Genomic DNA, 21,121 nt, shown 5'->3' with positions numbered 1-21,121 from the left:
CCCCCTTCCTATCCCTCCGCGTCTGACCCCGTCTCCCGTCTGGTCAATAGCGGCGCGGCGACGGCGCATGCGCGGCGCGGGCCGCAGCACGCCCCCGCGCTGCCTCCCCCCCAGCGCGTCTCCCTCCGCCCTATATAAGGCGGGCGCGGCGGGGCTCCCGGCTCCGCAGTGTGCGTGGGCGGGCGGCGGCGGCGGTGGCACCCCTCCCTCACCGCGCGGCCTCCGCCCCTCACAGCGGCCCGGCCCCGGCCCGGCGGCGCCATGAGCTCGGGGACCCCCTACATCGGCAGCAAGATCAGCCTGATCTCCAAGGCGCAGATCCGCTATGAGGGCATCCTCTACACCATCGACACCGAGAACTCCACCGTGGCGCTGGCCAAGGGTGAGGCGGGGGGGCTGTGAGGAGATGTGTTTGTGTGGGGGGAGGTAAGGGGGGCAGGGCCTAGGCCGGCGCTGTGAGGGGATGGGGGGGGCCCTGCCCGGCGCCTCGGGCCCGGCTGGGCCTGAACAATGAGCCTGGGCCTCGCCGCTGAGGTGCGGCCGGGGGCTGCCCGAGCGGGGAGCCGGGGGAGGGGGGGCCGAGCCCCGGGCCCGCAGCGCGGCGGCTCTCGGTGAGTCAGCAGCCGGAGCTGCCTCGGCCCCGGGGGCTCGCTGCCTGCCCGCCGCTGCCCTGGGTGCCCGGCCCGCCCGGCAGGGGGGCTCCGGGGGGCTGGGGGGTTCCCCGCCTGCCCGGGGGTGGCAGCGCTCTGAGGGGCTGGTTCTGTCCCCTCGCGTTGTTACCAAAAAAAAATTACGTGTTGGCGTTAAGGTTGGGGTTTTCCCCTCTCGGCTCCAGCTGTGTGCCTGGCAGGTAGGCAGTGCTGGGTTTGAGTGGGGATGCAGGCCTCTGCCGGGGAGAGCAGCACTGCTGTTGGCGTGTCTTTGTTCCTCTCGTGATCAATAATTGGGCTCTGCTCACGGTAAGAGGTTGGGAGCGATCACACAGTGCTGTAGGGTGTTCACACGTGGGGCTGGTTCGTCCTACCTCGCAAGCTGCTCCTCAAGGCTTTGCCCTCGGTCCCCTGTAGAAATAGTGATCTCTGTCTCCTGCTGTGTGGTGTAATCTGGATTTGATTGTCACCTGTGCTGGGAGCCTCCTGTATTCACTCAGAAAAGCCTGTCCTATCTTGTGTAGTCTCTCAAACAAGGTCTTACTTCTGTATTGCTTTTATGGTCTGGCTCGGCTAGTCCAGCTAATGCATATCAGCTTTTTGTGTCCCTGAGTTACGTTCTTCTCTGTTCGGGAAGTTCAAACTTTCATCACTGCCTTCAACAACCCACCGGGATTGTCCAGAAACCAAACATCTTTTGTCTTACGTGACTATCTGCTGGAACAAGCTGCTGGCTTGCCTGGTTCTCAGGTCCACCTGAGGCAGCCTAGGCCACGGTCTTGGTTCAGCATACTGGTGTTGGGGTTGTGTTGAGTACAAGCACCTGAAACGTGCTGGTATTTAATCTGGAACTAAGAATGTGAGTTTTCACAAATGCCCTTTTTTTTTTAAGGGCTGTTTGTGTAAATGTATAAACAGCTATTAACTAGAATTAATTGAGATATCTCAGAAAGGGTGGGGTTCCTTTTCTGTATGTGCAGAATGGCCTTCACCTTTCTTCAGCAGAAAGCAGGGATGGTTTCTCACGTAGCTCTAGCTTCCACATAGCACTTGCTACTGCAGAGCTGAAGTGGTATGTTTCAAAGGCATATGTGATGAAATGTTTTATGGTGTGAGAAAGCACGTGCTCTTCATAACATATCTGGCAGATCTTGTATTTATTGGGCTCTCAGTGTTCACTTTTGATGAACTAGAATTTCTAAGTAGTTACGATACATGGAAAAAATGCTCTTTTTTCATTTGCTGCTTTAAACTTTACAGTGCAAAGTCTGCTTTTCATTGCAGCTCAGAGGCTTTTTTAAATTCTGAGACTTCATATCAAAATAGTGTCAGAATTATGAACACAGCAACGGTGCTGAAGTCAGTGACAGCAGTGCCAACACTGTTTGGGTGGATTTGGTTGAAAGCACGTGGTCTCTGGAGGGTTAAAAGCACTGCCAACTACTGATGGGCAATTGACGTTGTCTAGATAGTGGATAAATTATTGTTAAGCCCCAAATGCCAATGTTTATGGTTCAGACAAGTTAAATACAGACTGCATGTATTATGCTGTGCTATTCTCTGGATTTTTATCATCCCAAGTAGTACAAAGAACAACCTAGATTGAAAGGAACCTCAAGAAGGAATCTGGTTCAGCCTTTTACTCAAAGCAGAGCTCACTTCAATTGATTTGAACGTTGTTCCTGTTAAATCTCAACATGTGCAACAACTTAAACGCTGGATAAGAAGATTCCTTGTGCTTAATTAAGTGCTGCAAGAAAGTTGTCCATCTCGTTAGATGCTAAACTTAAATTACAAGTAGTGGTCAGAACACACAGCAGATAATGAGCCTCCTGCTGGCAGTGAGCCCCAGTAACTTCACTTTCTGCAGGAGCTTGAAGAAACTGCAGGTTTTGAGCAAGAAACACCCTTGTGAGCTCTTTCTAGACATCCAGTCACACATTCTGTGTGCTTCCTGACCCGCCAGTGGTCTAGCTTTGAGTCCTACATGTGAATACAAACTGTGTCGTGGAGCGCTAGCTCCAGCACAGTGTGGGATTGATTTCCTGTTCATCTGTAAACAATAGTCACTGGAACTCTTCATGGGAGACAGCCCTTCAGTCCTCCCAGAAACCCGAAGCTGTGCTTTGGGCTGTGCCAAAAATCATTAAACACTTCAGATACAGGGGTGGGTGTGCTCAGTTCCTAGAGGCCTCTCAAGTGCCATCACTGCTGTTTTGTCTACAACAAGGACATCGTTTTCCACCCTTTCAGTTACGAACCTTGAGCCCAGCCAACGGAGGGGCTGTCTGCACAGCTTCAGGCTCTGCAGGTCTGTATTTCTCCATGTGGCAACTGACGGGCTGAGAGAAGGCGTTGTGCTTTCAGAGCTAGCCGTGGGATTCTGCGGTAGCTCCTGCTAGCTTTAACATCCATTGCCCAGAGCTGGATGCTGTAATAATCTAATCTTGACCAGGGATATCAGTATGGTTCATGTCTAAAAGGCTGTAAGTATTGCTTTCAGTTTATAATCTGCTTCTAGTTGACTAGGTTACAGTTGTAATACGATCAAACAGCAGCTGGAGATCTAAAATAACTTGGAGGCTTTTCTACCCTAGTAACTAATGGAAGATGGCATTCAGAGGAAGCAACTGACTGCTTGCACCAGTTAGGTATAAGCTGAGGTGCTAAGGAGCACCACCAAGATGGGAATCAGGTTTGGCATTGACCTGAGCTTACTGCTCTGTGTGAGCTCTGTGTGCGTGTTGGACGTTAGTGGGACTTGAAGACTGCGTGCAGCACGAAACCCTGCTTGGTGGGGAGCCGCCTGGACACAGCTTTCCGTCTGAGGACATCATCTGACAAGCAGTGCTGCCTACAACCATCACCACTCGTTAATAAGTCAGTGTTGCTGCAGGATGGCAGGGATGCTCTTCAGGGGGATTGAGCTGGTCCGGTTCTTGCAGCCCTCTTTCTGGGGGAGCTGTGCCCTATCGTCCATGTGACGGGGCTGTCTCTGCTTATCTGTCCAGATGGGAAGTGGGAGTGGTGGCTGGCTGGCACACAACTGCGGGCTGTGATACAGCAGGTGCTTGGGGAAGGTCTGGGTAGGATGGAATTTGCGAAGGTACTGCAGGACTGCTGCTGTGTCCTGGCTGAGAGGTTGGGTAGTTATGTGGTAACCTGCTAGAACGAAGTGATGCAACTCCAGCCTGGAATTCTTCCAATGCCAGAGCGCGTATATCAGGCGAAGATGTGCTGGGGCTTATCTGAACTGACCAAGCTCCGTGAAGATGGAAAACAGCTAGGCTAGTAGGCTTGATAAACTTCTGAAAGTTGTGGTAAAAAATCTGCATGCGTGCTCATTCTCTAGCTAATTCCAGACTTTCATACTCCAGTGTCTAAAGTGACTGCTGCCTGTTTTCCTTCCTTAACAAAGTAGTAAGGCTGAGTCTGACCTCTTCCTGTTTTATAGATTGAGTTAATTTATGCTCCTCCCTGGCAGCCACACACTCAATTACTGCCTTTTTTCCACTCTAATGTGTGACATCATTCTGCTTAGTACCTGCTCAAGTGTTCTGGTGCCTGAAACTCAGCAAAGCCTCAGTAGGTACTAAGGTCTTAGATCTATCCCTTAAAAAGCTAAATATGAAACCATTAGCGTGGAGTGGAGAGACTTTCAACAGTAACCTCTTATTTATTATACAGATAGAGATTTTTACAGATAAGTTTATACAGGTATATTTTTTTATTAATAATAACTGAAACCAAAGGTACAAATTTGAGCTCTAAAGCCTTCTAAGAATTTTTCCCTGCTGCCAGAGGCCTCTCCTGTGGCCTGCTGCAGTGGCAGTTGTCTCAAGCTGTTTGTATATGGGATGGGGAGGGAAGGTGACTGTGGCAGTACAGCGCTGTGGGGAAATCCTCGGGTTTTTAGTAGGCTTCTTTGCAACTGGTTTATGGTCTTCACCTTCGCAGTTAGTTGTAAACAAATATGTTTATGCAGGCTGCTGGAAAAGTTGGCATTTGAGAGATGTGTGGGATAAGGGGAGCCAAAGTATTACGAGAGCACACTCTAATTGCCTAAGTTTCAACTTGTACAATGTTGTAAAGATAATACTGGACTAATGGTAATCTTTCTAATGCTAAAGTGCGGTCCTTTGGTACTGAAGACCGGCCCACAGACAGACCTGCTCCTCCAAGAGAAGAAATCTATGAATACATTATTTTCCGAGGAAGCGACATCAAAGACATCACGGTCTGTGAACCTCCAAAAGCTCAACATACCCTGCCACAAGATCCTGCCATTGTTCAAGTAAGTTAGCCCGAAGCGGAGGTAGGCAGCTAAGGTAAAACATTGCCGATGAAAGACTGGATTTTGATACAAAATGGTAAAAGTGAAAGCCAGTCAGTGTCTCCAGGAATCTTCAGATTTTGGGAAGCATTCTGAATTTCATTTTATTGTTTAGATTAGCAGGATTAAAGACTTCTGTCGACAAAACCTGAGAGTTTACTAGCTGAGAATGCAGGCAAACTTAACGCTTCTCAGTGTTTACTTAAGCATTAATAACGCTGTACTGAAGTAAAGAATCACTACCAAAGCAAGTTGACTTCTGGACACTGTAAATGGAAATGTACTTTGTCTTGTTACAGTCTTCACTGGGCTCTGCCTCCACATCCTCCTTTCAGCCACATGTGCCTTACAGCCCGTTTAGAGGTATGCCACCTTACAGCCAGCTTGCTGCCAGCTCTTTACTTAGCCAGCAGTATGCAGCTTCATTAGGTTTAGGTAAGTAAAGTTTTTACTTGCTCGAATAAAGGTACGGTCCTTGTACGCAGCTACCATGAAAGCAAATAAGAGTAACTAATGCTGAGTTCCTTGCCGAGTGTCAGGCTGCAGCAAGCAGTGAATAAGTTAACAACTTTGTGCAGCACTCTTATTGCAAGGAGGCCCATCTTTCATTGACGCATGCATACATGTGAGAGACTAAAGAGCTAAAGTTTTTTTCAGAAAGTAATGTGAATACCTAACATTGAGGCCAGTTTATTTCTAGTCTAACATACCTTACACACACAGCGCACGTGAAAAGAACTTGTGTTCCCAGAGAGGACTAAATAAGCTGCTCTAATGCTGTTCTAGAGATTCTTGTATCTCTTTCCAAGTCCTTCAGATGTTTCACTACCTTGTATCTTATCCATATATCTTTTTGCTTTCTCTTCTTCCCTCTATCTCTTTAGAGAAATTGGTAAGCCCTCCAGCATCAGCAGCTGCTTCCAGCCCTAGTTCTTCTCCGTCTCCACAACCTGTTTCAGAGCCTGACATGTCTTCAGAGCCCCATCAGCTCTCTTCCAAGGGTAACAGCAGTTTGAGGACTCCAAATATTTGGAAGAACTGCATGGCACTTGCAAACGATCTGTTCTTGTTAACCCCCTCCTAGAATGATAGTACTTACATGGGTAATGCTAGTCAAACGAGTTTGTTCTCGGCTGTTGTTGCTTTTCCTTACATGAAGTATTACTTCCTCCTGTTCTAGAATTATCAATTAGAGGAAACAGGAGAAAGGAAAGTAAAGGACTGTGGATCCTCCTGTGTAAGTATCAGGAGAGGGCTGAGGCTTAGGGATGTTGTGCTACATCCTGCCCAGGAGCATGCGTCAGCTTAGGGACTGGGTGAGAAATGAATTGGTCTTTCCTAGAAAGACAAGCACACTGCTTAAATTGTGGGTGGCCTTGCTGTTAAAAAATAAGTAACCTGGTAGAAAATTCAGGAGAATTGTTGTAATTGAGGAAACTTCAGGATATATTTCGTGCATGATGGGGCAGTGTACCTTGTCAAGACTCTCATCGAGTAAAGCATGACTAACAGTAAGCAATTTCTGAGTTGTGGTAAGCTGAGGTAACAGTTCTGGGTGCTTGCTTCTATGCTTAAACAAATTTAAAGGAGTTTGAGTAGGGATAACTAGACTGACCATCCTCAGAGCAGAGAGTCCAGGTGCAGCCTGCATTTAAACATGGTAATTAGTTTCATCTGTTTTTAACTTAAGCATGTATGCTTGTGTTGGCATGAAACTGTTTCTACTTACTTTCTGGTTTTGGCCATCTATCCGTACGTACTTTCTCAGTATTCTGGCTAAGCTTTGAAACTTTCTCATGTTAAACTTGCACAGCAGCTTTGTCCTATTGAATAATCCTTAGGCTGTGTCTGTCTTCCTTGCAAGTTTTCCAGGTGTACATAACTGGGAACCTGCATGATGTTACCTACTGGGTATATCTCATGTGGACGTGGGTGACCCAGAAGTGTCAGTGGCTTGGTTTGTGTGTACTCTTCAGCTTTTTCACTTTTCTTGCTCTTAAAGTGTATTTAGTTAAAGTTCGCTTCCGAGTGGTTCTTACGCATAACTACATAAAGCTGTAGTACTCCAAAACTTCTACTTAAATCTAGAATGCAGTATTTCTTCTGAGTACTGAAGACTGTCACTTTCTAATATAATTGGTGTAAGGTATACCAAACCATGAAAAGTATTTACATGTTTTGTAGTGTGAATAAATAAGCCTGGATGGAAGAGCAACAGAAGTCTTGGGTAACACTTTGGCCTTGACCAAGGAGGAATTTAAAAGGGTAACTTTGAGATCCTGGTCTGGTTTCAGGTTTTCTTTATTTGAAAGCTAACAATAAGCAATGACAGTACTTCAAGTAGTTGAAGGGGCTTCTAAAATGGCTTACAAAATGGGATATTGTTGAGGTGGTTAAGCTTTTGCAGCAAACTTTTTTTTAGGCGAAGCGGGGAAAGCTTTCTTGAGTGATTTCAAAGTGGTAGGTGGTTTTTTTTTTGCTTTAGATATAAAGTACCATGTAAAATACAATCCTGCATAACCAAAGATACACCTAGAAATCAAATTTTGCTATAAACTCTGAGACTGACCTGGTTTGCTTATCTGAAGTGTGCCTCTTAACTTGGTTTAAGAAATAAATGTGTAGTTTTTTTTCTGATTTAAGGCTCTGGATTTGAGAGCCAAGGCTTGTTAGAGCAGCAGTGCCTTACCTAGTGTATATGCCACTTAAGCATAGCATGCAGTGATAAACACACAAGGTTTTGAATAATTCTTGACAAAATGGCTTCTCCATAGGAGTGGGTAGGATTTGAGTAACATCGGCACGCTGTCTGAGAGGCACTTAATCATTGGAATTTTTTCCAGGTGCTGGCTTTCCGCCTGTTCACCCAGTCCGCAAAAGCCCCATGGTAGAGCAGGCTGTTCAGACGGGCCCGGTTGACAACATGAATTCACAAAAGCCGCCCCCGGTGAAAGTAACTCCAGGGGTTCAGCGCAATGGACGGCAGGTTCCGCAGAGCAACACTAAGACAAACGGTGTGTATGTACCACTCGATCCTTAAAGTGCCGTTTTTAGGCATCCTTCACAGGTGCATAGCAAGACTCAACTCTTTCAGTTTTGTTCTTGTGCTCCTTTATTAAGTTGCTTTCTTGTTCAGTAGATACAGTTCAGGCACCACCTGTGCAACCCCAAGGGCAGGTGAATGATGAAAACAGAAGACCTCAAAGGAGAAGATCAGGTAGGTTAATCTGACAACAAAGATTTGCTTTAGCTTATGAAAGCAAATACTGTTAATTTCAACAAAGGATTACTGGACAGAATGCTAAGGGCAAAGTAAGGCTTGATAAGTCTTTGGCCATCTAGAGATGCTTCCCTAACAAAATAGATTCTGGAGCCACAGAAGTTCAGAACCTTCCAGGAACAAAATTCTGGTGTCTTCTGGAAACCGGAGGTACATCATAAAAAATTGCTGCCACGTCACAGCAGCATCAATAACTAGATTTTTCTGAAACCTGATTTTATTTTTCTTTAACTGGGAAGGGCAGCCTGTTTAAAAGTTTCATACTTTAAGTAGAAAGATCTCTGGGATTTCTTGGTTCTGTAGAATACAGTTCTTACCTTGAGACTGCAGTTTAAGCACAGGTCAGAAGAAAGCGAAGTTAACTTCAAGGAGACATCCCTGCCCAAGCAAAATGAGAAAAGGCAGGAAACAGAAGTTGAGACGCTGGGTCTTCAAATTTATTTGACTGAAGGCAGTGCTGTGGAAGGGGAATTATAGTTTCATTCCTTTTTCCAAAAAGGAGCTGATAACTGCTGCTTTACAACTCAGAAATTACAAAGTACAAGCCCCCTTTGTGGGTGGATGAGTCTTGGGTGTCAACCCCTCATAACAGGTTTACAGACCGTAGGTAACATGCTTGCAAATCAGCAAGCAGACCTGATAGCCTGTCGCTTCCCTTAGCTTTACCTGGCATAGTACTTCTTTTGTTTTCTGTCCTCATACTGAAGGGAAAGTTGGACATGCTCTGTCTTAGTGGTAAGACTGACATTGAGGAATGCTTTTCAGAAAGTTAAAATATTGCTGTAATGTGTTTTCTACAGCCAAGTTGAGAAGTTGCTTTCAAAGAGGTGTGGCCTAACCACAGGACTGGAAGCCAGAAACTCCTGAGTTCTAATCCTGGTTTCCTCTGGTCTTGAGCAAGTCATTTAACCTCCCTGCACGTTACCAAGTGTTTAAACTCTCCTGCTTTCAGGAAACAGGAGAACCAGAAATCGTTCTAGAGGACAAAACAGACCAACTACTGTGAAGGAAAATACAATAAAGTTTGAAGGTGACTTTGACTTTGAAAGTGCAAATGCACAATTCAACAGAGAGGAACTTGATAAAGAATTCAAGAAGAAACTAAACTTTAAAGGTTTGTGGCTTCATTAAATATGAATTGCTGAGCTAGTAGTAAACACTGCATAGAAAAACTCATGCTGAGAAATCGCGTGATTACATGTGGCAGCATCTCAAATCTTGTTTGAGGGAGCAAGAGAACAGATGGCTCTTCGGTATGCCTCAAGGAGGTGTAATGCATTTTATTATCTTCAGATGACAAAGCAGAGACGGGGGAAGAGAAAGGGGACCCTGGAGTGGCAACTCAAAACAATGATGGTAATGCAGAGGAGGACCTTCTGGGACCCAACTGCTATTATGATAAATCCAAGTCTTTCTTTGACAACATCTCATCAGAACTGAAATCTAGGTGAGTGTGTGTTTTAAAACTTGAATTATAACTAAAATTGCATGAAAAGCTAGACATGTGACATGGTGTGACGTGTAACTCTTCTAAAAGTCTCAAAATGCAAGAAAAAAACAGGAAAATCAACAAAGTCTTCAGAAGGGAGTATGGCCACACACAAATCTGAACGTTGTCTTGTTCAGTTCTAGGCGTACCACATGGGCTGAAGAAAGGAAACTCAATACTGAGACGTTTGGAGTGTCTGGCCGGTTCCTTCGTGGCCGCAGCTTTCGTGGTGGATTTCGAGGCGGAAGGGGTACTGGAGCAGCAAGGCGAAACCAACCCACTCACAGAGCTGGTACTGGCAGAGTGTAACTGCAGAGGCAAGTTTTTTAGCAGGAATAAATGCTGTCCCTGAGCTAGGCTTGTCTCTTGTTCTTCACCTGAACTCTTTGCAACCTCATCTTGCTCTTCAGTCTCTGATAGATCAATAATCGTTCCTTATTGTGTCTGATCTGTCTTTATAAGCCATGTAAGAGAAATACCAGTGGTTTTAATTTTTCTGGGGTTAACCTACCTGTTGCAGAAAGTGAGAGCTGTTTGTTTCAGCGAGACTTTCCAGCCAAGCATTTTAATTGATAAACTAATGTGAACTTTAGTTGCTTTTTCTTAGGCTTGATATCCAGGGGACCTTCCCTAATTCTGCCTTTTTCCTGCATAGGTTCTAACTTCTCTCCCGAGAGGATGAAACTGTACATAGAAAGAAAACAACCAACTGCTGCACTAATGTGGGAAAATGGTTCATATTGTTTACTGTCTCAGCTCAAGTGACAGAACTTCATGTACTACTGCTTATATTCTGGACTTATTTTGGACCAGCAACTGTCAGCTGGAGTATTCTTTGGAAGAGGGAATGTGTTCAGGGGTACCTTCTTCAGGGTGTCTTTTCTTTTTTTTTTCTTTTTAAGTGCAGACTAACTTACATGGTTCTTCTTTCTGGGTCTCTCAAAGGCTGCTATAGTCTAAGCTCAAAGTCAGACTCCTTTTCTGAACCCTGAAGAAGATAAATCATGGTATTTTAACATGGAACCAAAGCTCACTTGAAATAAACCAGCTAACTTGTTTGTTCTGAGTAACCAAATGAATTCTTTGGTGCTGCTGGTCTTACTGTTCTTGGCAGCATGTGTGAAGTAGCACTTGGCATCTGAAAAAGTGGATTCCTGGTGCTGGGGAGTTATGTATATTGTCACTTGGGAATACTGGATTGTTGATCATGTAGTAGTGTAAATGACTGTACAACTGTTTGCCACCTGGTACTGATGTGGAGGTACAGCAGGTTCGCGCAGAACCGTGACTCTCCCTCGAGTTTAAGGGTGCTGGGCACTCCTCAGAGGCTTCGAGCCTCTCACCAGGGCGGGGCAGGGCGGGAGGGCAGCGTGCTGCGTCCTCAGCGGGACGGGGCAGCGGGGACACCGCTGCTGTGTGCACCGAGTGGGTGTGCACCGAGCGGAGGGTCAGTGGCAGCAGCTGGCTGCCGGGGGGGCGGGAGCTCCGGCTTCTTGCCTCGGCGCGTACCTCGCTCATCCAGTACTAAACGCAAACAGTTCTCTGTACACTAGTAGACTGTGGTGGAACACTATGGAATGTTTTCATTAAACTAGGAATGGGGAGTCCGTATAATGAAGCTTAACAGATGGGCATGTTTAAGTTGTTTCCTCTATACCCCCATACTGTAAATAGTTTAGTTGTTTTTCTTTTGTTTTTAAAATCTGTATGTGGGGAGAGGGGCTGGGAGGGAAGGGCTTACATTTGTTTGCATGAATAAGTGGGTTAAATTGCTATAGGCATGTGTCCCTTTTTTGGTTGGTAGGGAATTTTGTTGAAAAAGCACCTTGATGACTGAACCCCTTACATAGCTAGAATTTTTTAGTTATGCATTGACTTAGGTTACTGTAAAAGCTTGGATTTATTTTTGTAGGACTTTCTTGCTAAGAATTAGAACATAGCAGTGGGGCTGCTCTTTGGAGTAATGTAAATTGTAATTATAATAAACATGTAAATGTTTAATGTTTTCCTCCTACTTTGTTCTGTCCATCATCAGCCCGTACAACTTGTCAGATGCCCGTCAGCAGGGCTCAAATTGGTCAGAGGAAACTGACAGGAAGGGTTGTGCGGTGTTCGGAAAGGGTGCCTAAAACCTCTGGTACAGCTGCTGAACACCACTGTTCCTGGTATCCTGTGTTCTGTGCCCTGTGGGAGGTCTGGCTGCTGAGGAGTTGCCCGAAGGAATGGTGTTGGAGCCCAAAGGAATGGGGCTGTGACCCAGGCTGTCCTCAGCACCCAGCCTGAGTCTGTGCTGGTGGAGCTTAACGAGAGCTTGTTGTGGGTGGTGATGCTCCTGGTTCGGTAGCCACAAGTGCCTTTATCTGGGCTCAAAGCAGCACACAGGGTGTGTGCTGAAATAGCTTATTTGGGAGCTGCTGCAAGCCTCTAATTTCTCTGGAGGCAAAACAGCCACTGGGACGCTGCAGTGTAAGATGGAATCGCGTTGCCAAAGTCAACTGAGCGGTGAGAGCTTCAGAGCTTGTCCTGTCTGGCTGTGGTGAAATGAGAAAACAGCAACGTCTCTATAATTCATTTTTAAGGCAGTAGCTCCCTTTGTTCTGCACTTGACCTCAGTCTGATACATTGACACAACCGGTGCTGCTGACGCTCCTGGAGTTGCTGTCCTGTGGGCATATCTTGGCCCCTCTGAGCTGAGCACGGTGGGGACAACTGGTGGCTGCTGAACGCTGGGACTTGTTCCCTGCTCGTCCTCGTCCGCCAGGAGCGTTCATTCCAGCGCGGTCTGAGGCAGGCAGCTGGCCACAGGGCTGCCTTGCAGCCCTATCAGCTTTCATGGGGAAGATTCCTGACACGAGGGAAAGACAGCGTGGAAAAACAAACCATTCTTCTCAAAATTCCCGTCTGAGGACTGATAAATGAACCAGCACGATACTCTGGTAACTCCATTTTTCTAGCTTGTGGTCTAATGTTTTCCTGAGCAGGGGACAGCACTGCAGCTTCCCTGTCCTTGATTCCTGTATCGCACTCAGCCCACACTTCGCTTTGCAGGAGTTAGCTGTAAACAGCTTAGTTGTGGTGTGCTGGGCCAGGGAAAGCGTGTGAGTTACCGCGAGTGGAATGGTCAGACAGGAGCCTTCCTCGCCTCCCTTGCAGGGAGTGCTGCAGGTCCTGCTGCCTGGCTCGGGGAGCTGAGCTCCATGTCGCAGGGTGCTCACACGATGCTTTTGGTGCAAGTTCTTGTTTTATACCTGTAAAACTCTTTGCCAGTAACAGGAGAGCTGCTTTCTAAGGCTCTTCTAATTCTTGTTCCAACCCCTCAGCAGATACAAATAGGGAAACTTTTGTAACAGCAGCATGTCACTGCTGCAGCAGGTAGCGAGCCCTGTAGGTGAGAGCTCGAGGGGAGGCTTCTGTGCAGTGGGAAGCGGTGCTAAGCACCAAGCCGTGACCGGCCCCCTTCCTGCCAGCTTCCCCTCAGTGCTAGGAGTAAACAGATTCCCTCAGGCGTACAGATGTAGTGGGCAAAGCCTTTTATTGTGCACAACTTCGGGGCTGTAGGAAAAGACAAACAGTGCTGCAGCAGAAAAAAAAAAGACCATTTTTAATGTGGAGACAGGAAAAAGGGGCCAGGGTCAGTCTTGATACCCCCAGCCCAGCCTAAAGGATGGGAGACCCCCTCTGTACAGCCACCTCCTGGCTCAGAGCAGCCCAGCCCCAGAACCCCACCTGGTCTAAGCACCACAGACCCCCTCCAGGCCACCGGGAAAAGCCTTGCCTGGGCTAAAGCAAGACTCCAGCTCCACCCCCTGCCCCTTTTTGTTTTCTGTGTTGCAGAAAGCCTTAGACTGCTCAACAGGGCTGAGCTCAAGACCAGTTGGGATCAGCTTCCTTACAGAGCAGGGAGGGTGAAAGCAGGTGAGTCAGCTGGAAATGGCTTTTGGAAGGCCAGAACTGAGGATAGTGGAGGTGCTACAATGCAGATAGCTATCCCAACTAAACTTCCCTAGTTGGGTATTCACTCATCTCCCCTTCAGGCTATTTTTTTGTTACCTGCTCGTTTTAAGTGTATTGTTATACACACTTTTGTTATACACACTGTTTATTAGTCTGTGAATAGAACAGACTGCACAGAGCAGATCCTGTCTCAAGTGCAATGTGATTTTGGCACACAGCGGTGCAGAGGTAGGCCTGTGTTACCGCTTACAGGAGGAGAGTGATCAATCTACCTCTGCTGAAAGGAAGAGAAGTGGCGGAGAAAGCTGCTTTAATTGTGAGGAGGCTGGACCAGAAACAGCAACCACTGTCCTGGGCGCAAGGAGTGTGGTGGAGGCAGGAGGAGGGTAAATACAAAAGGATGAACTGGAGTAGAGCTTTATCGTTCAACTGTTGCATGTAACATTTCAGGAGTTATTTTTAGCATTAGGAAACTACTGGTCTACAAATCCCCTAGTGGGCAATCACAACACCAACACTTTATTCTAAACCCGATGAATCATGCAAAGTCTATGCAAGTAGCAAGTCATGCACTCCTCTGTTATGACATGCTTTCAGAAAAGTCAGTGCTCATGCTGGTTTCCTCAAAACACTGCGCCTTGAAGTCGTTGTAGTGTAAGTCAAGCACCTAGCGCAAGTTGTTCAGAAGCTTCATGTCTGGGCTCTAATCCTCTAAATGTGGAAATGCTGGGGGGAAGCACAGTTCTGTACTAGGTGTGTTCTCTTAAGGCCAGTGCACACTTGAGACAACAAAAAAAAGAACTGACCCTGTTCAATGATTCTCACGTTAAGTGAGGTGTTAGAAAACAACTGCAATCAAAATCTTCCTCCTTTAATGGGTGGCTACTGCTGTTTTGTAGCCAATCGATCCTTGGTAATTAATATAAGGAACAGACGGATTTTTTTTAAATAAGAGCTTAAAAAAATCAGTAGGTTTATTGTAGGTCTCAAGAGGGGCACAGTATCAATAATGGAATGCCTACATGGTGTCTATACAGAGTAACCCATTGCTTGAATTAAAAAGCAGCTAAGCAGTTGAATTTTGTTCATCATGATGTTTTCTTCTGTTTTTTCTTTTCGTTTTCTTCCTTTTCTTTTTCAATTTCAGCAACATACTTCTCAATTTCTTCAGGGCTTAGAATCTTAAAAGAAAAAAGTGACCCTTAAGATACTAATACATCTCAGAGGCTTTTATTTAAGTGATTCTAACTGTGACATGGAAAGTTAACTGCTGTTTATAGAGACACAGGTACATTGCGCAGACACAACATTCCTTGGCCACTAATATGAAATAGAAATATTTGCCAGTGCAGAATGTGAGATTACGGACTGGAAGTTAGGGCGGCTCTACAACAACGCTATCAGAGAAACAGGCTACGGGGGAGAAAAGCAAAACACGGCTTTTACCTTCAGCGGCTGATCTCGTCTCATCACAGCCAGCTCGATGTTCTTCCCACCGGACTGCACAACCTTAACAGTTAGGGGCAGGTATTAGGAGCAGGCCCGTTAATTAATCTAACAACCCCCTTTCAAAGGGGGAAAAGTACCTCACTCTTTAGCTCTAAGCTCTCTAGCCCAGTAGTAGTGTAACAACCCCCACCCACCTCCCAGAAAAGGGGCCCTCCTTCTGGCCTCAGGGCACTGAGGGGGTGCTGAAGAAAACCACAATTCCACAATCGGACTTTGGGCTTCAGTTTTCTACATCTTAAATTTTAACACAAAAGCAAAACATGCCCTAAACCTCACATGCAGTACCTTTAGTTCATTTATTTTAGTTGCGAGAACTCAAAGCTGTTTTCTTGCCTAGACAACTGCAAGCAACTTCTTCCATGTAAGCTGCAGGAATTCTTACCTGAAGCACCCTGAACCTTGAATTTAACCCCGCAGTGTATATTTATAGCCTACAATTAGTACAGTTTTCATAGATACTTTCATACTACTGTATGAAGATTTTGGTGTTCTCACATTTAAGGAGTTAATCCAAACATACAGTGAGGAGTCACACAAGCATTCTGAAGCTGACTCACCTCAAGAAGAGCCTTGATAACGAGCTTAATAGTTAGATCATCTGTTTCAATGACTTCATCAGTATAGTTTTTCTCCAGGAATTCACGTACAGATTTAGCTCCTCTGCCAATGGCATTAGCCTGGAAATGGTGAGGGGAAGAAAAAAACAGCACAGAAGTTCAGGGAAAAAAGACCTAATTTACACAGTAAGCAAGAAATGGGAGTTGTGCAATTACATGGTCTGAAACCTTTTTGTGGTCACCATGTATTTTTCATAAGACTGAACACCTTCCTTCCCCCGCATCACTCAAAAAGACAGTAGTCAGGTACAGGTATGGATTTGGTAAACAAAAAGCACAGATGTCCCAAGTAGAGCTGAGCTGCAGACTGCCGTTCCCAGTCAATGTGATCATTATGGATCTTTGCTGCTGTGAGCCAGCACCATCTGGTCAGTTAGATCTCCTTTCTACTTCAGTCCCTCTTTAAAGGAGGCATTAACTCTTGAATATTTAATTATTTCTCCGTAGGAGATGGAATCAACTCACCTTCCAAGCATGGTATGTGCCAGAGGGATCGGTCTGGTACAGCCGGGGGGTGCCATCAAAGTCAAATCCCACAATCAGAGCAGAGATACCAAAAGGTCTGCGACCGTTGCTCTGAGTATACCTCTGACCAGAAAGAAGAGACGTTTATTTCATAAGTAGTTCTAAACATTTTTAGAATAAAAAGCAGAGACTGTAGATGTTACAATCAGAAAAGGAATCAGAAGTATTTTAGGAGGCTTTCTTACTAATCTACCTATTAAAGTCAGGATTCCATATCCTACAGAATGCCGTAAGCAAAGCAAGTAAAGTGAGCAAGTAACTGCTCAATCCCTTCTCCTAACATCTGTTCAGGTTTTCTGTATGATTACAGCTATCAGGAAGAATCTCTCCTGGCAGCTGCTGCGAGACAGACAGATCTAGCAACACCGTGCTTTGACAACATGCTCAGGAAGCCAAAAAGGAGGGTGACAAACAAAGCCAGTTTTCACCAACAATTTGCAACAATTCCATGAGTTACAAAGCACAGTATCATCTGTGGTGATAGGTGGCTGCAGGAAAACCAGTGTTAAAGCCCTTTTACTGGTGTTGCAAAGTAGTTGCCACATCAGGCACCAGAATTGTCCCCAGGCAAGGAGGCCCCACGCTGGCAGCATTATGGCAGCAGTGACAGCATGCCAGAACGAAAGACAAGTGTGGGTTTATTGTGAAGGAACACTGACATTTTGGAAACTGGTATTCTGCTCTGGCAGGCAGGTAATTATTACAAGAATTACACCATCACTATACTAACATGTCTGTGTAAATTAGACTATTGCTAGTCCCAAGTAGTTGCTGAAAATTATTTTAACACACTAGAAAATGAATAATTTTAATCATAGAATGGGGTTGGGCATATTGTGACACTCGTTTGTTTAAAATTCATAAATATAAAACATAATATATAAGTGCTGCACTGCTCTGCTCCCCTCTTATCACTCCCTGCAACGTCCCAGAGGAACGAAAACCACAGCAGGAGCCACAAGGATGTTTTGGCGGTAACACAGCGCTGGCATCCTGAGTGCACTAAAGCTGCAGATTAGCAAAGTGTTCCTGATAACATCACAAATGTGCTCACGCAGCCATTACAAGTACCAATTCATTTCATCTTTGGAAGAACACTAGTGATCAATCCCATTACGACATTTCTGTTCCCAGAAAACCACCACCACGTGCTGTGTTACACTGCTTTTTACCAGCTAAGCAGAACGCGGCCAGGAGAGACCTTTCACTCGCACAGTCAGGCGCCGTTCACCGGGACATATTTGAAACGTCTCCGCGCCGTACAACATACCTGCTTCAGGCTGGCGATGTAGCGTGTGATGTACTCCACGGTGACAGGATCCTCCACGGTCAGCCGGTGGCTCTGACACTCCACGCGAGCTCTATTTATAACTATTCTGGCATCAGCTGTGAGCCCTGAAACGACAGCGCACTCGCTATGCTCAGACACAGGCTTCGTACCACACGCACACACAAAACAACTACGCTCGCCCTAAAAGGCTGACGAGGACAGTGTCAACAGTAGTGGAAAAAAGCAAACAAGAGATCATCATTTCTTAGGTTTGCTGAGCAAGGACAGCATTTAAAAGACAATAGTAGGAACGTAACGCAGCAAAATGGCACCATTTTTGTTTACAGCTTTCACGTTTGTGAGTTAAATAACATGCAATTTTGAGGCAGGCAATTGGACCACTACTGACAGGCTGAAAGCACTCCACCGAACAGCAAATTAGCAAAGCAATTTCAATTCTCACATGCTTTGGTTCTATTTCTTATGCAATCTGCCACTCTCAGTTTTGTGACTTGTTTCTGCTACAGAACTCAAGCTTGTGACCCCACCTGCATGCCTGAGGATCCTTAGCTGAGGAAGCGAGGCAGCAGAAGTTGGCCAAGCCTATCACTCCTGCATGCTACATCTAAAAAAATGCTATTTTTGCCAGCTAAATCTCCTCTTAAAGCATTATTAATACTGATTGAAAGACCCTAAATTAATTGAGGATGGGAAATAAATTTTCTCTCCAATTACGTTGCTTTTCAACTTTCATGCCTCCTGTTTAAGCTCTGATCAATGGAAATTGAGTCACTTGGACCAGGAAGATCGTGGAACTAAACTATTTGTGCTTCAAACACGTAACTGTTCATTCAGAAGGAATCTTCTGAACTTGAAGATGAAAGATTATTCTTTGTTTTATGCGATTTAGCTTTTTCGGCTTGATGCTTGTGGAAAAAAGTCCCTGTAACTGATGAATGGCTCTCACCTCTCCTGTAATACAGCTACCCAGTTAAACCAAGTACGTTACGTCCTCAGAATCCATAAACCTACCAAAGGTGCTCCCGTAACTGCTGCCGCGCCTAACCCCAAATCCCGGAGAGTTCACATACCTGCAAAAGCCATGCAGACATTGTCATCGAGAGCACAGATCTTCCGCACAGTTCTTTCATCCTGAAGTTTTGCCACAGACTTCTTTTCCACCCCAAGAACAACAATATCCTTCCCTCTGACTCCAACCTTCAATGCAGTAAAAAAGGGAAAAAAAATAAAGTTAAGCTAGGCCTGAAGAACCTCATAGCTGCAGACTTTAGTGAAATGAGTATTAGGAGAGAGGGGGGAAAAGTCACACAAAAACAGATTATAAGCATGGTTTCAACTTCAAGTCAGTACTTTGTTTCCTACTGCTACAACCTGGAAAAGAACTGATGTAACCAAAATCACATTAGGTTCCCGAGTGCAGTTTCACAACCAGCTTTCACCAATTTAAATCTGTGCAGCTCCTGAGAGAGATATTCCCTCTCCTCCCACCGACCGTTTTCCCCAACACCACCGTTAGTATTTCTGCAGCCAGAGGCAGGATCAACAATAAAACTGCCACTGTGACTGCTCCGTTGATACTGCTCGAGTCACAACTAAAACCATTTAAGACCAAACAAAACGTACAAGCAGCCGGTCAGTAGGCTGCTTCTTTACTGTACAAATGCATGCTTCAAGTGTGTGTTTTCCAGCATTATGGAAGGGGAAAAAAAAGTCCACCTTTCATACTTTTCTTTCCACTGCTTCTCACAGGGTGACAGGAATCAGTCATTACTTGTGAGTGCCCCTTCTGTTATGTTACAGATGTTTCCAAAACATTAAACTCAACCAACTACCCGACAAGAGACAAGACAGAGGCAGATTACATTAGGTGTTAACTCCACTTTTACAAGGTTTTTCTGGGGAAAAAATTTCGGGGGAAATTCCCCAATTTCCGGGGGGAAAAAAATTGGTGCCCAGTGCCAGGACAAGAGGCCACGGGCACAAACTGGGGCGCAGCAAGTTATTTCAAAACACCAGGAAGCACATCTGTGCTGTGGGGTGAGGGAGCACAGACCTGCACAGGCTGCCCAGAAACTGTGCAGTCCTCAGAGACCTTCCAGTCACACTGTGATTTACACCCATCCCATAAGCAGTAAGGTTTCTTCTTGGCGTTTTGTTATTTGGGAATTAACAGTTTTGTTTTGTTTTTCCCCCGGTGATAAAACTCTTAATTGAGCAAAAGTCTGGGGAGACTGGAAGACTGAAACTGGCAGAAAGTCGTGTCTACATGCCTTTACTGATATGCTTCCCAATCCACTGGGAATCTGCATCTTACACTAGGATAAAAGATTACCATTTTGACCACGTGCAGAATTACGAAGTCAAAGATCATTATCTCCCATAGCTCTACCACAATCTTACAGGTACGAGGGTCTTGCTCCCTGTGGCTGGAACAGGGTTGCTCTGCTAACTCAGCCTCCCCGAGGCAGCACAGCACGCCGAGGAGTGGTCCATCCACAGCTACCGCATCACTCCCACCACCCCAGGACACCCACCTCGCGCCCCTGCCTCAGCAAACAAAAACCCCAATGCGCCCCCTCCAACAGGTGGGGAACTGAGGCAGCGCCTTGCAGAAAAAGCAGCGCCCACTCTGGAAGAAAGAAGCAGCACTTTTAGGCAGTTCCAAAGCCGCTGTTGAGCTGTGAAGCCCCCTACCACCAGTGTCACCCCCTAAACCCTGTCCCTAAGCACCAGGCCCAGCCTTTCCTTGAACACCCCCAGGGACGGTGACTCCACCACCTCCCTGGGCAACCCATCCCAACGCCTGACTGCTCTTTCTGAAAAGAAATATCTCCTAATTTCCATCCTGAGCCTCTCCTGAAGCAACTTGAGGCCATCCCCTCTGGCCCTACCACCAGCTCCCTGTGAGAAGAGGCCGACCCCTGGCTGCGGGTGCCCCAAACCCGGCGGCGCTCACGGCCAGGCCGGACGAGGCCCTCAGCAACCCGTCCTAGCGGGTGGCGTCCTTACCTGTGACAGGGGCTGAATAGCCTTTCAGGCCCCTTCCCCAGCCGCTCCGTGCCCTCGGGAGCCCCTTTTCAAGCCCCTTCCCCGGCCGCCCCCTCCCCACGCTCCCGGCCTCTCCCTCAGGCCCAGGCCCGGCCTCCCCTCAGCCAGCCGGGCTTCGGGAGCCGCCCTGCCGCCTCTCGGCCCTCACTCACCGCCGTGGAGCCCTTCTTCACCGCCTCCTGGGCGTACTCCACCTGGAAGAGGTGCCCGTCCGGGGAGAAGACGGTGATGGCCCGGTCGTAGCTCATGGCCGCCGCCTCCCTCAGAACAGCACACTCATCCCCCCGCCCGCTTCCGGGATACGCCAACGGCGCCCCCTGCGCCAACTGCGTACGCTGCAGCCTCGGCGGCGGGGGGAGGCAGCGCGGCCGCGGCTGCGCATTTAGCGTACGCATGCAGCGCTGCGCACCCGGCGTAATCAGCCG

General features: G+C 46.6%; 2 protein-coding genes across 9 annotated transcripts; one reads left to right on the top strand and one right to left on the bottom strand.

The window, feature by feature from the left end:
- Positions 1-71: 71 nt before the first annotated feature.
- Positions 72-11,753, top strand: LSM14B (LSM family member 14B). 8 transcript variants are annotated; one of them, XM_083801491.1, is made up of 10 exons: positions 72-382; positions 4,781-4,944; positions 5,283-5,418; positions 5,868-5,984; positions 7,827-7,997; positions 8,123-8,200; positions 9,216-9,377; positions 9,557-9,710; positions 9,890-10,069; positions 10,408-11,753. In XM_083801491.1, exons 1-9 carry the CDS (start codon positions 262-264, stop codon positions 10,059-10,061), a joined length of 1,275 nt encoding a protein of 424 aa, XP_083657617.1. In that variant the 5' UTR covers positions 72-261; the 3' UTR covers positions 10,062-10,069; positions 10,408-11,753. The 8 variants fall into 8 exon arrangements, with proteins under 8 accessions (XP_083657617.1, XP_083657616.1, XP_083657621.1 ...); XM_083801490.1 differs by having other exon boundaries at positions 8,120-8,200; XM_083801495.1 differs by lacking the exon at positions 9,216-9,377.
- A 1,513-nt stretch (positions 11,754-13,266) lies between these two features.
- On the bottom strand, positions 13,267-21,040 carry PSMA7 (proteasome 20S subunit alpha 7). The gene is made up of 7 exons (XM_083801503.1): positions 20,849-21,040; positions 18,719-18,845; positions 17,628-17,752; positions 16,298-16,420; positions 15,773-15,892; positions 15,153-15,215; positions 13,267-14,887 (listed from the first exon to the last, which is right to left on the bottom strand). Exons 1-7 carry the CDS (start codon positions 20,942-20,944, stop codon positions 14,795-14,797), a joined length of 747 nt encoding a protein of 248 aa, XP_083657629.1. The 5' UTR covers positions 20,945-21,040; the 3' UTR covers positions 13,267-14,794.
- Positions 21,041-21,121: the final 81 nt, after the last annotated feature.

Source organism: Anser anser (assembly GCF_964211835.1).
Source record: "Anser anser genome assembly, chromosome: 16".
NCBI classification, from domain to species: Eukaryota; Metazoa; Chordata; class Aves; order Anseriformes; family Anatidae; genus Anser; species Anser anser.
Note: the sequence above shows the minus strand (reverse complement) of the source record. Positions and strands in the feature narration are given on the sequence as shown.